Consider the following 19,115-nt stretch of genomic DNA (forward strand, 5'->3'; position numbering starts at 1 on the left):
CTTTTTGCGAGTGCTGGATAAGGCCTATTATGTAACACACGGTTAGATGTTACAGAGTTTAGTAATTTCTTAGATGCCAAAAGAGATGGGTGATTTTCAAAAGCTAAACATTTTATCATGTATCTGTCAGATAGATATTGTCTTCTAATGTCTAGAGGAGGTTCCATAGCTTCTAATTGGAGGGCATTTGTGGGGGAAGACTTCATCGCACCCAGGATGATTCTTAAGCATTTGTATTGAATAACAGACAGTTTATTCAATAAGTATATTGGGAGGGGGTCAATTATGATACTGCCATAGTCTAATTGGCTTCTAACAAAAGCGTTGTAAAATAGTTTTAGAGTAAGAGGATGAGAGCCCCACCAAACTCCTGCTAGAGCTCGGAGAGGGTTAATTTTTCTTTCACATTTTGTGATTACAGAATTTATGTGAGGGGCCCATGACAATTTCCTGTCAAGAATAATTCCTAAAAATTTAGCCTGATTACTTATAGGAATGGAGATATTGTCAAATTTTATAGAGTTAAATGGGATTTTATGTTTTTTCGAGAACAATACTATTTGGCTTTTTGAAGGAGATAGTTGAAGGCAATTAGAAGTGAACCAAGTATTGAGAGAAGTCAAGGCTGATTCAAGTTTATTAATAGCAGTTTTCATATCTTTATGTGATATATATATTACAATATCATCCGCATACTGCAAGATTTTGCATTTTCTCGAGACTGTTGATTCCAGATCGAAAGTATAGATATTATATAGTAAAGGACTAAGTACAGATCCTTGAGGGAGGCCCTTCCAGATTTTTCTTTCTATTTTTTTATACATCCCATTTACAATAATAGTTCTTTCTTTTAATATATTTAGAATCACCTGAACAATCTTAAAAGGAAAGTTTAACGAGCATAGTTTAACCTTGAGGACATTAAGGTCCACATTATCATAAGCTCCACAAATATCGATAAAAGCTGCAGCGGTGCATTCATTTTGAGAAAACGCTACTCGAATATCTGTTGAGAAAATAGAGAGATTATCGGTGGTTGATTTGTTTTTACGGAAACCAAATTGTGAAGCAGACAGTAAGGAATTGCTCTCCACAAACCAGTCTACTCTATTTTTTATCATATGTTCAAAAAGCTTTAGCATACACGAAGATAACGCTATGGGGCGGTATGAATCTCCCTTCATTGGGTCTTTATCAGGTTTTAGAATAGGGATTATCCGCTGAATTTTCCAATCAGCTGGAATTATTCCAGTTTCAAATATTTTATTTAGTATATTAATATATTTAAGTAAAATTTGTTGTGGAAATTTTTGAATCAAAGAGTATGGGATCATGTCTAAGCCGGGGGATGAGATTTTAACATATTCTAGGGGAAGTAATAACTCCTCAATCTGGAAAGGTGAGTCAAACCAAGATTCTTGATTGAGAATGACTGAAGAGTGGGATGGGAGTTCTTGGATTGTTGGAACATGAGAAGGTGCCAATTTGTCAACGAAATCGTAGATCCAAGCTGAATCATCGGAAATTTTTCTGAGTGACGAAGAAGATGGGGACCTAAATTTTCGTATGGCTGTCCAAACATCTGTCAATGGGGTTTGAGGTGAGAGAGCGCAACAGAAAGATTTCCATCCTATTCGTTTTTTCTGTTTTAATATTTTTTTTGTCTCAGCTTGAACTCTTTTAAACTCCAAAAAATTTAATTCACTCATATCATTTTTATATTTGGACATACAATTTTTTCTATTTTTAACAGCTAGACTGCACTCGGAATCCCACCAAGGGCATGGCGACGGATTCCTCCGAGTCTTTGGATTTATTTTAGGGGTGGTAGAATTAACTGCGGACATAATTGTGTCTATAAATTTAGAATACTCCAGTGGGATATCGAAGTCGCTCGCAGGATGAGATTTGGAATTATTTTTTTCCAAAATACTAACAAAGTTAGTCCAGTCAGTTTTTTTAAAATTATAAATGGTGTTTTGAGTTCTAGGGGTGATGCGAGACTTAAGAGGTATGTGAATAGTGATTGGGAAATGGTCACTCGAATGAGGATCGTCTAAGATACTCCAGGTTACCCTGGATGCTAAATCGTTAGAGCATAATGAGATATCAACAGCGCTCTGTCTATGAGATGGAGAACTTAATCTGGTAGGAGAACCGTCGTTAAGAATACATATATCGTTATCATCAACGAAACTTAAGATGTTCCTACCTGAGCGGTCTGTATAAGCACTCCCCCAGCTGAGAGAATGTGCGTTGAAATCACCTAGTATGAAAAATGATTTGGGTAACAATTTAACTATATTATTCCAGCCAGACAGATCAAAAGGGATGTTAGGGGGAATATATACTGAAATATAGGATACATTGTTTATAGATGCTGCAACAATTTGGAAAGATGAGGAGTTAGGGACTAGGATGTGGGAATAGTGAAGATGGTTTTTAATAAGAAGGGCTGCTCCTCCTCTACCATCGGGTCGGTCATCACGCAGGCAAATATAACCTGGGATAACAAAGTTGTATCCTGGCTTGAACCAGGTTTCTGATAAAGCAGCTATGTCAATTTTGTATTCCTTTAGAAGGGAACATAAATCTATTTTATTCGAAATAGCACTACGGCAATTCCACTGTAAGATAGATAATTTTGACTCCATCTCGTTAAGATGAGAGTCTTGTGTAATAGGGGTGATTATGTTATTAGAGGAGATTGGAATTTTGTGAGGCATTGTGATTTTGGAGAGTTGAATTGGAAGTGGTTTTGGCAGCGTTGTACGGTTTTTGGGGGGAGTTTTCGAAAATTGAGGTAATAAGTATGATTAATTGAGAAAGTACTTGTGATAAATTATCAGGTGTTGTAACACTGGCCTCTTTATTGCCAGACTGAAGAGCACAACCATCGGGAGAATTTGTATACGGTAAAAAGGAAATGGACTTTAATTTATCAAGAGTTGATTTGCTAATGTTAGGAAGAAACAATGACCTCGGAGCGGATTCTTTATAAACCGTCTTGTTATACGACAAAGGTTGTGAATGAGAAGATTGTTGGATATTACGGGATTGTGAGGAAGTGGTAGACTTTGTAATATCTGCGTATGATTTTCCCTTGCTAAATGTGGACTTGGCAGCCTCGTTATATGAAATATTTTGTTCAGTCATGCTCCTCTTAATTAAATTTTGCCTCAAATATTCAGGACATATTCTATTGGTAGCTAAATGATTACCTGAACAATTTACGCATGTAGCATTCTGAATTTCAACTTCGCAAGTCTCACCCATATGCTCCAATCCACACTTGAAACATCTAGGTTTGGACCTGCAAATTGTCTTGGCGTGTCCATAACGACAGCATGCAAAACAAAGAATTGTAGGATAGATGTATAGCTCAACGTCTATTACCGAATAGAATGAAAATATCTTTTTAGGGAGAATCTGCCCTTGGAAAGTAAGAATAACAGTTTGGGTGGGTACCCACGAGAATTTTTGGTCTACAGGCGACGTGACTTTTCTAGAAAGTCTTCGAGATTTCATAATCATACCACATTCATTTGGAACCTCGATATTTTTTACAATCTCTTCATGGGTCCACTCTAAAGGGATACCCCTGACCAGGCCCATGCGAGAGACCATATGGTACGGGATAAATACTTTATAGCCATATGTTTCCAAAGCATTATCATCAATAAAACTATTTGCCGCTGAGTATGTCAAAAATTGTACAGAAATCCGGTTTCGGCCGATAGATTTTATTCCTGCACGAGGAACAATACCAGGAATATTTAGGGATTGCAAAAGTTTGCCAAAATCGATGATATTCAAAGAGAAAGAAGAATTGGGGACAACGTTTTTTTGGACAAAAACGCAGAAAGGTCCACTGTCTCTTTCTGTGTATTTGTTTTTTATATATTCTGACTGTAAGGAAGAAGGATCATTAGATGTTGAAGGGGATAAGGTTTTCGGAGTTGCATTATGAATATCTTTGGCAGAATCAGTTTTAGAAATTTTTCTGATTTTGTTGGGGAGGATTGGAGACGTGGGTAATGAAGAGTTGGAAGAAGATGTAGATGGGATGTCGGGAGGCTCCTTACGACGTGTTTTAATTCTTTCCATACTTATTCAGAAATAATCCAATGAGTGTATAGAAAGAAAAATATATGTATATAAACGAAAAATATTATATGCAACTAAAAAATATTATTGTTGCAATTTTCTATTACAACTAGGAAAATAATAAAGTACGAAATTTAAGAATTAAAATAATAAAATAACGATAGATTTGGCTTATCTGAGAAGTAATCCTTAATCAGCAACCATTTAAACTATAAACAACTTATGAAATATCGAAAAAAACTCAAAATATGACAAAATTATTGGAGCTATGTAATATATGAACTGACAAACACAACTGTCAAAACTCAAGTCCCAGCAAAGCAACTTAATGTTGATTTTTAATTGAACAGACAAAAATATGTTTATTGCTTTCTTGCAAATTTCAGATCTCATTCCAACTCATTGAATAATAATCGTAATAAGCGATGTTTGACGAAATACCATTATATAAATTTAATTTGAAATACTTTTTTTAGTATCTACATATACCTGTGGTTCTTAACTTCAGAAAGGTTCAGAACCACTGGTCTATACCCTGCATTTTTTAAAATCTTTATATAAGTATAAACATAAATACACATATTTATACAAAAAAAAAAACATCTTGGTTCCTTACGTTACAATTGAATCCCACATCATATCGTTTCGTCCCAGTCGAGATTCAAAGATGAAACATAAAAAAACATTTTTACCATATATACTCGTACGTGAGCCACAACTATGGAGGTTTACGATAAGCAATTAGCTATGCTTATCTATTTTATTGTCATATTACTGGATACATCTTTACTTTAGCGATATTGATTGTTCAAGTGTATAATGCCTTTACAAATAAATATATATTTATTTGTTTCATTACCGAGATTATTCATTGATTAATGTAGGCAACAATCATACATTTATATAGATATATTGTATATACACACACACACATATATATATATAAATATATATATATATATATATATATATATATATATATATATATATATATATATATATATATATATATATATATATATATATATATATATATATATATATATATATATATATATATATATATATATATATATATATATATATATATATATATTTTATTTTTTTTTATTTTATTTTATTTATTTTTATTTTTTTTTTTTTTTATATTTTTTATATTTTTTTTAAACCCTTATCCGCACCCCAATGGTGCATAGGGCACTGCATTATATAAACAAAGTGTTATCTTGATCGTTAACACGCGAAGGAAAAGTGATCAGCCCTCCGCTTCAGGTACCAGTCCAGGGTAATATTGAATAAATATTACATCGAAAAATTTATATATATTTATTTGACCGTCCCTGGGAATAGAACCCGGGACCTCCAGAACGGTAGCCAAGCGTGCTGACCATTACACTACGGAGGCGGAATAAATATGTATAAATATATATACATATACATATATTTATATATATATATATATATATATATATATATATATATATATATATATATATATATATATATATATATATATATATATATATATATATATATATATATATATATATATATATATATATATATACATATTTTGACATTTGCAACAATCAACTCTAAAATTCTGTCCAGATAACTACTCCCTTTATATTTTATTCTTGTCCTATATTATATGAATAAATACATTGTTTTCGTTTATGAATAGCTAATTCCAAAATGTATTCAATTATATATTATTTTTAATCATATAAAAATAAGCATCAATTAAAATACGTCTATAAATAAACATTATATCTAATTAAAATAATAAAATATTAATTTATATTTCGTGTTGATACCCAGACTTCTATTTTTTTCTTCATCTGCACTGTGAATCTCAACTCGAGATATCAATGGTATGAATAATTGCTAAGTGAAGCAAAATTCAGAAATCGCTATTATTAAGACATACACAAAATATTGTAAATAAAAGATTATACTAAATTTGATAATGCATCTTACATACTACATATAATATAATTCATATTGAAAGATCCACAATCCGTATAGTACTGATAAAAAGTAGAATCAATCACACCTTTGAACTTGTTTTTTCAACTTATCAGATGTTGATGTATATGTCTTTGTGAATAAGTACGTATTTGCGTGTTTAACACACATGTATTATATAATATCAGACACTTGTGTATTACGTTTTATCGCATAGTGTCTGTGAAGTATTAAATTAATTCAGTATCTAAACTACGCTGTCTCGTCGACTCGCGTTTGTGGCTTGATTGAACAAACTTGTTTTGAAAAATGTCGAAATGTAAATTAACGTACTTTAAATTCCGTGCTCTTGGGGAGCCGATACGGATGATTCTGACTTATGCTAAAATTCCATATACAGAAGTGCCCATTGATATGGAAAGGGATTGGCCGACATATAAAGCAAGTTAGTAAATGAAATAAACTTGTGTATATACATCCATATAAATGTATATTATTATTATTATTTTAGAATTTATTTTCTAGACATTTTCTACTTTTACATATTTTAATACTATATACACGTAGTAACAACATTTTGAGTGTGTCCAACAACTTGTTCACAAAATCTGGATTATCTCCAATTACAGGAGTTATTTTCATATTGTTTTTTGTCATCTCATCAAAGATAAAGAAGAATATTTACATTTACTCTGGGCATTTACGGAGCTGACCATCATAGGCTGATTTAAGTGATCACTTTACACACGTGTAACATTCACCAATTCTACCCATTATTGACAGCCACACTACTCAAATTCTTGGAAGTTCTGTATAAATATATGAACCAATTTTTTTAAACATTATGCTTGAATCACTAGAACTTCACTAGAGACATATAGATGTCTCTAGTGAAGTTGTAGTGAATCAAGATTTTTTTTTCATCTCACCAATAGTGGTGGGATACTATGTAGTTATGCTGTTCCTCTCTAAAGAGACTAAGCTCTTGTGCTTGGAGAGGGACTTACACTCATTGTTTATACTTATGAATGATATATGTAATAGTTTTTTGTGTTTTTAATTTTGTTAATGTGTTAAAGGCATTTATTTTTAAATTTTAGTATCTCCTATTTTTTTTAAAAATCTGTAATAACATTGGTAAAATATTTTGTTCGCAATTATTTGAAGTTCTGTTGGAATTGATTGATTTAGCATAATCAATATCAATTTTTTGTTCAACATTCCACATGTAAATTTTTCTCATGTTTCCACATGGGAAATGAGAAATGGAAATAACAACATCGATCCGAAACTCCCTTTCTTTTCTTGTAACACGCTTAATGTTGAATTATTAATTTTTGTTTAATATTTAATTTTTATACAACAAAAAAACAATTAAACATACCAACGAATGTCAAACGTCTGTCTTGTCTTATTTTTGTTTATTTTATTTATTTATTAACTGCCACTGGTTAATAAGCAAAAATATAGTATAAAAATAAGTCATGTATCAAAAATCGACAATTTTCAGTTGTGCGTGTTTTTGGAATGCCCAGAAAATGTACTATATGTATCTAGCGGCATATTTTTAACTTGATATTTACCCGCTACAAGGCGGAAAGTATTGTTTTTGCATTTTGACGAAAATGTATTGTTTAATTATTTTTTTAAATAAACTTAATATTTTTGGAAATGAAAAAAAACAGGTTTTACCAAAAAGATGACTTGCACAGTAACAAGTAATAATAAGTGGTTTTAAATTTATTTTTAAAACATTTTATTATATTTTTTAACTTTAAAACCGATCTCCTGAAAAATCAAGTATTTTTGTATGTGACGTTGTTGAAAGCAGTGAGCTACATGTACATAATATATATATATATATATATATATATATATATATATATATATATATATATATATATATATATATATATATATATATATATATATATATATATATATATGTATAATCATACTCTTATTAAAATTACAATTAATTTATATATTTTTTAAAATCGCATTAAAAAAACAGTATTTCGTTATTAAACTAGTCTATTTTTAATAATTTACACAACTTGTATTTTTTATAATAACGATGCGTTGCTGTGGTTTAATGCGGCTAAATTAAAATAAATAAAAAGATGGCAAGCATGTATAATTTCCTTAAAATTTTACAATGCACTAGGTAAATGATAATAATAACAGCTTTAATAAATTTGGCATCCGCCATGAGAAAAGTCAAGATTTGCGTGTCTTGCTTTTACGTTCAACTGATGGCGCTGCCATTGCAACAAATATAGCTGTTTTCCAATAAAAACATGTTTTGTATGTCAAAGATAAAACATGTTTAAAATATCACAATTTTTTAAGTAATCGGTGAATTACTTTAGGAAATTAAAGATTTTTGAGGAAATTAAAATAAATATTATTATTTGTGTAGATTCGTACAAGAAACGAGAACTTTCGAATGTAACTTTAAGATGATGATTATTGTTTGTTTTTTTTTTTGTTTTAAAGATTGGATTGAAATAATCGCCACTTTGTTATTGCAGAGGTTCCTATGGCTCAGCTACCTCTTTTGGAGATCGATGACTTAAGTCTTCACCAAAGCAGAGCGATATGCAGATACCTTGCTAAGAAATGTGGACTGGAAGGGAAGGATGCCAAGGAATCAGTCCACATCGATATTGCTGCCGATATGATATACGATTTTAGGATGCGTATGTTATTTTTTTATATCCTTCCTCATAATGCATATATGTACTTAAATCTAGGTTTGTATAACCTGATATCTAGGAGAGCAATGAATGAGGTAAAACAAATTGAAAACTTTTTCTTTAAACCCTTATCTGCACCCGATGGTGCATAGGGCATTGCATCATATCAACGCCGTGTTAACTTGATCGTTAACTACTACTACCATAACGCCGTTTCCCCGCAGGGGTAGGCAGAGAGGATGTTATATATTATAATATCTTTTTTAAGGTCTTAACTTTATTTATATAAGTACTACAATTATCGAACTCTCCGCAGGCGAAAAACACCCGTCCTTAATGTGTTCATAATATACACGAAAAAAAAGTTTTGTACTACTTTTTCAATATTAACTCTTGATCATTTACCCATTCCTTTATTTTGCCTTTGGTCCGTACTCTTAGTTGTTCTTTTACCAATTTAAAATGCTTGGAACTACGTATTGAAGTGTTCTGGCATATTAAATGGTTAACTTTTGGACCATTAACATGACGTAGTATTTTTTCGTGTAAATTGTAACATTGAGTTCATTTATATTATTCATATATTTTAAAGTCCTCACATATTTGATGCTATATGAAAACTTGTTAGTTAAATAACAAACTGTTTATAAGAAAATAATATATGAACTGATTTTAATTTAGAAAATCTATAAAAATAAATAAATAAGTTAAGCAAATAATACAGACTTACCCATAAAAAAAAAACAATTAAATTTAACTACAAGTCCACTTCAAAAAATATTGTCACTGTAACACTCCCCTTATAATTCATTGTTTACTTTGTGTAATTCCACTTTGATAAACACTTATCAGTTTCGGAATAATCATTCCAACATCAGTTCATAAAATGAAATTGTTACTGTCTGACATTTATTTTAATTTCATTTTTATAACCTGGTGATGGAATGAATATTCCGAAACCGCTAGTCGCGAATTAGTGTTTATTAAAGTGGTATTACACAAAGTGAACGATAAATGATAAGGAGAAAGTTATATTACCGTACCACAAAGTTAACAATGATTTTTAATATATGTATAAAAAATATACTATTATTGTGATTATTTGTCTTCTTTCTCTCATTTGAATTTTTATTTTTGATCAAATGTCAGACCGTAACAATTTCATTTTAATCTACATTTGACCTAATGATGGAATGATTATTCCGAAACCGGTCGTCATAAAATAGTGTGTTTTTTTAAAGAGGTTTTTAAATTCTTTTTTATATTGTTTAACAACAGCAACATATGTAAAACAAAACAAATAAAAGATATACATTAAAGAAGCCAATTATAGTAAACCACAAAAACATAAAGATTAATACAAAAAATTAAGTGAAGATCTAGCAAATGAATGAATGTGTGTGTGTGTGTGTGTGTGTGTGTGTGTGTGTGTGTGTGTGTGTGTGTGTGTGTGTGATGTTGATTCAAGTAGGGACATACTCGTCCATACAATGCAGAGTAGCATAGTTTTTAAAGATCCTGAGAGGACAATACGCTCACTCCTTTCAAGAACGTCATAAATCAAAAATCGACAATTTTCAGTTGTGCATATTTTCGGAATGCCCAGAAAATGTACTATATCCCAGCAAATGCGACATGATTTTAACTTAATATTTGCCCGCTACAGGGCAGAAAGTTTTGTTTTTGCATTTTAAAGAAAAGGTATTCTTTAATTATTTTTTTCAATAAACTAAACATTTTTAAAATGGAGAAGAAACCTTCAGGTTTTACTAAAAAAAATCTGTTGCACAGTAAAAAGTTTAAAAAGTGGCTTGATATATATTTTTAATACTTTTCAATAAAAAAAATTTTAAATAAAAAACGTTCTCCTGAAAAATCATGTTTTTTGATTTATGACGTTCTTGAAAGGAGTGAGCGAATAGTTAATAATTACACAAAGTGAACGATGAATGATAAGGAGAGTGTTATATTACCCCACTACAAATATAACAATGTTTTTAATATACAAAATAATATAAGGAATTGTATAATTTTTTATCAATATAGATTTACGATCGTTGAAATACATAGAAGACCTGTCTATGCAACAGAAGAAATACGACGAGTTTAACGGATCCTATATACCACTCTTCTTGAATACACTGGACACAATGGTGAAAAACAATGGAGGATACTTAGCGAACGGAAAGGTAAAATAAACAAATTTATAAATAGATAATTTATTTTGTTGATGAGAACCTCTATAGTTCTCAAAACTTGTGGTGAATAGATTAACAAACTCAAAAATGGTCCATTTTCAATTAAAATTTTACTTAGAATATATTACTATTTCTTAAAATCTACTGTGACACGTGTTTCGATGCATTCCGCATGATTTTCAAACACCGTTGCGGTGTTTGAAAATGATGCGGAATGCATTGAAACACTTATAACAGTAGAGTTTAAGAAAAAGTGGTATTTACTAAGTAAAACATCAATTAAAAATGGATAGATTTTACCACAAAGTGACTGCCGAATCAATTGATGAAATTAAAAAAATGGTATCATATGAGTATTTTATTTAAATCATCATATTATTCCACAGTGCCAATCAACAAATTATTGAAATCTGTAATAACTGATTCCAAATATATTAAAAATGTCTTTGAAATGAAACAGCTTAGGAGGCAATCCGATAGTTGATTTGATGATTGAATGGACAAGAATTGAAAGTAAAATTTCAAGGACGCGTTGTTATTAAAATAACTACCATTTCATGTTATCCTTTTAATAAAATATGTAAAATATGTTTTTTATCTGTTGAGACACTTTTTTAAATTTATTTTGAAATTTATATTTCAACTATATTTTAACACCAATTTTTTCCATTTTTTTATTGTAATTTCACCAAAATTTTTGTGACATGCGTATTTCGATGCAATTCACACAATTTTCAAACACCGTTAATTTGTGTAAATGATGCGGAATGCATCGAAACACGTTTCAGATTCGATTAAAAAAAATTGTGGTAATTGCGGTAACAATTCCAAATTGAATAAAAAATTTAAAGGTTTTACCATTTTTAAAGCTTCCAATGCCTTTTTTTCCTATTTTTTTTAATTTGATTAGTTTATCAAATAAAATAAATTAAAATCCCCTCAAATGAGTTCAGGAAATTATTTTATTGACTTTTATTTCAATACACATGTCTTGTTTAAAAAACTACATTTGTTTTCATCGACAAGTGATTACAAAAAGTTACGAGCAAAAATAATCATCTGTCGATGAAAACAACGAATGTTTTCGAAACTAGTCGTATGTAACGAAATAGAACTCTATAAATGGTATTAAACAAGTGTTTATTTTTTTTTAATATCAATATTTTTATTTAAAAATCTGAATTTAAAATTATATATTAAACGTGCTTTTGATTCGATACAAAACTGTTAAGATTAAAATTGTGTGAAACGTTTCCTTGACACCCTTTCACACTCCTCCCTCTAAAGGTACTTTCTGTTGGGGGAATATTTACCTTTCAACCGAAACAAGGTGTTAATGCGCTAATGTTCCCGTTTCAGTTGACATGGGTTGACTTCTACTTCGCCGGGGCCCATGAATATTACAGCTTCCTCGCCAGATTCAACATCCTAAAGGACCACGGCAACCTGAAGGCTCTCGTGGAAAAGGTCTTCGCACTTCCTGAACTGAAAGAGCACCTGAAAACTAGGCCTGAATGCGAGTACTGAAAACTGAAACGTAGAAATATTCACCTTTGACTGTTGATTTTTATCATTTCTGCATAAAATTTTGACTTGCAAATTGATGAGTAAATATTTTCTGGGAGGGTTTGTTGTAAATTGATTGGAAAGTTTGCTAGAATTTGTGCTAGAAAGGTTTAAAGCTATCGATAAACCTAAGTTCAAATCACGTTAAATATCTAATTTATGTAAATAATTGAACCAGAGTAAATAATAAAATCGATCCTGCCTATGTTAGTTTATATAATCTCTGTATAAACTTTGGACTTACAAATTGGTTAGTAAAATATCTCGGGGAGGGTTTGTTGTAAATTGATTGGAAAGTTTGCTAGAATCTGTGCTAGAAAGGTTTAAAGCTATCGATAAACTTATGTTTAATTCGGGCTAAATATCTTCCAAATACATAATTTATTTAAATAATTGTACCAGCGTATTTGCAGTTAATTTTTCATTATATTGTTTGAAATAGTACTTACTTACTTAAAACATCAATTTCGTAAATACTAGACACTTTTTGTTTTAAGCTAGGTAAACTATTAATCAAACATTATTGCTATAAATTTATTGCTGTACATAAATTATCACTGAATTATTGCTTTAATAAAATGTTTTCACTTCTCTGAGCAACTCTTTTACCATCTGCAATGTTTTTTAACCATTTTACATAGTGTGGTTTACTATCGTAAAATTTCAATTAAAAATATATCATAATTTTTTAACAGTTTTTTGAAACCTCTTTTGTGGAGTAGTAGAATTTTTGTATATATATATATATATATATATATATATATATATATATATATATATATATATATATATATATATATATATATATATATATATATATATATATATATATATATATATATATATATATATATATATATATATATATATATATATATATATATATATATATATATATATATATATATATATATATATATATATATATATATATATATATATATATATATATATATATATATATATATATATATATATATATATATATATATATATATATATATATATATATATATATATATATATATATATATATATATATATATATATATATATATATATATATATATATATATATAAATATAAATATATATATATATATAAATATATATATATATATATATATATATATATATATTTATATATTTATATACATATATATATTTATATATATATATTTATATATATATATATATATATATATATATATATATATATATATATATATATATATATATATATATATATATATATATATATACACACACACACATGTATTTGTAATAAATTATATCGTTCAACTCATATAATAATGCCATTGTGAATGAGTGTTATGGAAGTTTCATTATAAAACTTTTACCTTAAGTACTCTACTGATATGTGACCACGGAACACGTAAACTTAGCCTGAAATAATGGAAAATGTTTTATTACATCTCCTTACCCCTATAACTCTCCTACAATGGTTATGGAACGAACGCCATCAGAATAGATGTAGAATTTATGGTATAAGACGTATATTTATGTATATGTATACGCGTATATTGTAATATACAAAATAAAAGGATATATTCAACAAGTTACAACTCATAACAGTTAAACAACTGTTTGTTAAAACATTCCATACATTTGTTTTTCAGAAAAACTCTCACATAACACAACAAAGCACATTTCACCAATGTACACAAAATACAATTTATACATTTTATACATTTTATACAATTCACATTAAACTTCAAGATCAAAGATACATCGAACAAAACCTAACACATACCTTTTTTCGTGAAAAAAAAATCTAGTCCTGTGCAATAAAGTTGTACAGTCTTCTATCATTATCAGTAAAGTATTCATTCATTAAACAACGAAACTGAGCATAAAATAGCTATTTATAAATATATAATGGAAGTAGATAAATCTTAAATAAATCGCATCATGTATAAAGTATAGCATAATTTGTGCATTGTTTTATTTTATTATTATTCAATTAGGGAGTTTAGCTAATAAATTTATCACATAAATAAGTGGAAAAAACTGTATCGTTATTTATTTATTATATAAAATGCAGTTCTACAAAAATGTTAATACAAAATTAATATATAATGCCCAATATAAGTATGAATAATTAAATAATTTCCTAAGTTTTTCTAGTAAAAGGTGGAATAATTTCGACAAGATTTATATAAATAAAAAATGCTATGTGTTTTTTTCTTGTCTTTCTTTGCTTTCTTTTGAAAGCCAATGGTGCAAAGAGCACTGTCATAGAGGTAATGACAGATCATTAGCCCTTTAAATACTTAGACTTCCATATTCTTCTTCATCTATACTGGATATCAATTTAAATAACTCCCTAAAGGACACCCTCAAAATATTGTTATTTTAGTTATTTTTGTTCAAATTCTTCTCACAATTGAATCTTTTTTTTTTCATTTGGCACGAAATTTCCTGAAATTACTTTCTCTCCTCCCTTACGCGTCGCCAAAACCTGAAAATCCTGAAGAATAGTCCACACGTTATTTATCACTCATTTAATTGAATTTATGAGTGAGTTTCTGTGCTTTTGAAAGCATAATCAGATCCAACTTCGCCGCCCTGGCGCGTGACCAGAATTATTAGGGCGGGAAAGAATGATCGTGGGTATTCTTCGTACATTGGTAGGGCGGCCATGTACATGTGTATATATGTGTCGTGATAGTGAAACGGTTAATTGTTTTTGTAATATCGTGTTGATAGCTATTGTTCGACAGGATTCTACTAATTTAACCCTTGATTGTCGTAATACCAGTGAAAGATGATATGGGAAATTATCTAATATGTACAATATACAATTATTAAGATATAGATATACCGACCTATATAATTTCAATATACTGAGATCGGTAAACTGACTAAATTTTTTTTTGTAAATATTTAAATGATCCATATTTTATCAGTTGCGTGTATAAAAAATACTTATTTATTTTTATTCGTGTTTTACTTGGTAAATATCACTATTTACCAAATAATATCGCAATACTGGTGAATACCCAGTAAAAATATTTTAGTTCAATGGGAGTAATTTTATTACATATAGGGAATCTTAAAATAATATTCAATATTTGATAAATACTACTGTAAGCTAATATTTTAATATAATATAATTATTTAATTAATAGTACTATAAGCATGAAAAAAAATTAAAAATAAAACGAAAAATAAAACTTTTATCGTAGATTAACCCATTATTGTACAATACACAAAATATCTGTGTCAAATTGTATACATTTGTTGATTCATCACTAAACTTACCCGACCAATTATGTACTTTGACTGCAATTAGCAAACAACGCCCAATTTTCGAAAGCAGTGCTGTTTCAGGAATAATCATTAATCGTTTTTCACCATGTCCAATTTTGTCAAAATACTTTTACCAACAAGTTTCTTTGTTCTTTTTAATTTTTAACTTAGTAAATAACCATCATGCCACTTACCCACTGGGGTAGGTAGAGAAAATATAACACCACATCACTCTGCCTTTGCTAACAATCTTCGATCTTCCACATTTATGCATCTCCTCATACATACCCGCTGATTGATCCGACTTCTAACCTGATCACCTTCAAGTTTTTTACATACTTCATCATGTCAAATTTTTATTTTATTTCCTATTTCTAACTAAATATGTTTCATAAATGTGTTATACCGTTCTTTCCTCGCTCATTTGTTATACATGTCCACACTATCTCAAAACAACTTTCTTGATTTTATCGATATTGCTTATCTCAGCCTTGCATTCTTTCCTTATGTTATATAATATATTTGTGCTTTAATCATGCATCGTTTTGCCGCACATGCATCTAAGAGAACGCATTTCCACTGCATTCATTAGAACATCATTTTCCTGAACAACGTCCACTGCATTCACTATACTCTCATCCTTTTTATTAACTTCTAGCTATTCTTTTTTGATCTCAATTGTATTTTTAGGAATATTATACTATCTGAAAACTATGAGTATAAAACGGGGCAAGTGTTAAAGATACGTGATAATAAATACATCACGTGTGACAAATCTGCACATGACAGGATAAGTATCTATGTGTCTGTTTGCTGCCTTCTAATAATGTAATATTTCTAGCGTTAGTCGAATGGCAACAGACAAACATAACATCTCTATTTTAAGGGTATTTTCTATTAAAAGATGTTTTTTGATTATCTTTGTTTTTTTACCTGCTGATGAAAATAGCTATAGTTCTCGAAACTAGTCGTGTTTACATAAATAAACTCAAAAAGGTGATCTTACACATTTTTATATACATAGGTGTAATAGTAAAACAATAAATCGTTATTGTAAGACGTGTTGATAGCTATTTTTTGACGAGAGAATTTAAAAAATAATCTCCATCTTAAAAACCTCTTTTAACGACAAAAATGTTACAATACTTCTTTGTCTTCTTCTTGGTGTAGGCATTAAAGTCTGTATTTTTAAGGGATAAGCTTCCTGCGATGTTGATTCCCAGCTGTCAATCCATCTCTTTCGTGGTCTGCCCGAGTGTCGTCTACCGTGAAGTTAGCAATGCAATGCAATGTAGAGGAGTCTGGATGGTTTCATTCTCCTCACATGCGCATACCATTTTCTTCTTCGTTGCTTTCCCTACCTAACGACATCTTCGATCATACATATTTCTCTTATTTATTTATTTTTTTAATAAAGAGAAATATTTTTGTTTTTTATTATTTATATAATGAAAATAATAAAACCCTTATCCGCACCCCAATGGTGCATAGGGCACTGCTTCATATGAACACAGTGTTATCTTGATCGTTTACACACGAAGGAAAGGTGATCAGCCCTCCGCTTCAGGTACCAGTCCAGGGTAATATTGAATAAATATTACAGTGAAAAATCACAAATATTTATTTGACCCACCTGGGAATCGAACCCGGGACCTCCAGAACGGTAGCCGAGCTTGCTGACCATTACACTATAGAGGCGGACAAGATTTATTATTTACACAAATATTTTAATTTCATTATTAGAAATAGGTATCAAATTGCGGTAAAGTGGGTTCGAACCGAGAAACTCTGACTTAAGAGTCCGCGACACTAACCACGGGACGACAACCCGACACGTTTTCCTGGTGTTTCTTATTCTATCTCGTAGACTCTTGCCAAATATGCTCCTCAGGGTCTTCATTTCTGATACTCTTAGCTCGTTTTTTTTCACAATTCAAGTGTTTTATTTTTGTATATAAATCATCGTGTTATTCCGCATAGTTAACGGTTAATCAATAAATAATACATCTTCTACTATAGATTAAAGAAATATGTAGTAATAGCTGTATTATACCAGTTTGAGTATATTTCTCCTAGCAATGAGAAAATGTTGAGAAGTTCCTGATAGGCCCACACTTGATTATCGGTCCTGTTTCCAACACAGATTAACATATAATTTTTTTTTTTCATAGAAGAAACAAAAATCCACTTAATGATCTTTAAACCTTGTACATAACAAGAAAAATAAATAATAAATGCAGTTGACAACTACAAAAAACGTTTTATTAAAGAAAGAAGTTTATTTATTGATTTGGTGTTAATTTTGAAGAACTCCATTTTAATATTTGTATTAAATGTTAAATCAAACACAGATTTTTTGAGTCAACTAAGTTGTATTTTTTTATTTAAACACTTGAATATACCACTTTAATGAGTTTTATTTAATTTCATTAATTGATTCGGCAGTCACTTTGTGGTAAAATCTATCCATTTTTAATTAATGTTTTACTTAGTAAATACCACTATTTCTTAAAATCTACTGTGACACGTGTTTCGATGCATTCCGCATCATTTTCATTCCGCATTCCGCATCATACGGTGTTTGAAAATGATGCGGAATGCATCAAAACACGTGTCACAGTAGATTTTAAGAAATAGTGGTATTTACTAAGTAAAACATTAATTAAAAATGGATAGAGTTTTATTTATATAAACGACTAGTTTCGAAAACTACAGATGTTTTCATCTTCTGCCAGAAGATGATAACATCTGTAGTTTTCGAAACTAGTCGTTTATATAAATAAAACTCATTATAGTGGTAAATTCAAGTGTTCAATTTTAAAAAAATAATCAACATGTTATTCCACAAAGTTAATGCCGAATCAATAAATAATAAAAGTTGTATTTTTTTGTTAAAAAATACATAATAATCGATATTGTGACAATTGTCTCGCCTAATTATGAAAATGCATTCGTTTGAAAATGCCATTTTTAAACATTTTTTCACAACTTAATAATAAATAATAAAACCCTTACCGCACCCCAATGGTGCATAGGGCACTGCTTCATATAAACGCAGTGTTATCTCGATCGTTTACACATTAAAGAAAGGTGATCAGCCCTCCACTTCAGGTACCAGTCCAGGATAATACTGAATAAATATCATTGTGAAGAAATCACTTATATTTATTTGACCCCTCCCCCTGGGAATCGAACCCGGGACCTCCAGAACGGTAGCCGAACATGCTGACCATTACACTACGGAGGCGGACAAGACTTTTTACAACTTATATATAAAACCCTTATCCGCACCCAATGGTGCATAG

General features: G+C 29.7%; 2 protein-coding genes across 2 annotated transcripts; one reads left to right on the forward strand and one right to left on the reverse strand.

Moving 5' to 3' along the window:
* Positions 1-471: 471 nt before the first annotated feature.
* LOC148298724 (uncharacterized) lies at positions 472-4,415 on the reverse strand. Its single transcript, XM_088276687.1, has one exon. The coding sequence runs from the start codon at positions 4,105-4,107 to the stop codon at positions 2,698-2,700; it is 1,410 nt and encodes a 469-aa protein (XP_088132813.1). The 5' UTR covers positions 4,108-4,415; the 3' UTR covers positions 472-2,697.
* A 1,898-nt stretch (positions 4,416-6,313) lies between these two features.
* On the forward strand, positions 6,314-13,134 carry LOC148298725 (glutathione S-transferase-like). Its single transcript, XM_088276686.1, has 4 exons — positions 6,314-6,520; positions 8,610-8,777; positions 10,821-10,963; positions 12,332-13,134. The coding sequence occupies exons 1-4, from the start codon at positions 6,385-6,387 to the stop codon at positions 12,497-12,499; spliced, it is 615 nt and encodes a 204-aa protein (XP_088132812.1). The 5' UTR covers positions 6,314-6,384; the 3' UTR covers positions 12,500-13,134.
* The last annotated feature ends 5,981 nt before the right edge of the window (positions 13,135-19,115 follow it).

This window comes from Brachycentrus maculatus, unplaced genomic scaffold, assembly GCF_059751285.1.
Source record: "Brachycentrus maculatus isolate JH-2025_06_01 unplaced genomic scaffold, ASM5975128v1 h1tg001684l, whole genome shotgun sequence".
Classification (NCBI taxonomy): Eukaryota; Metazoa; Arthropoda; class Insecta; order Trichoptera; family Brachycentridae; genus Brachycentrus; species Brachycentrus maculatus.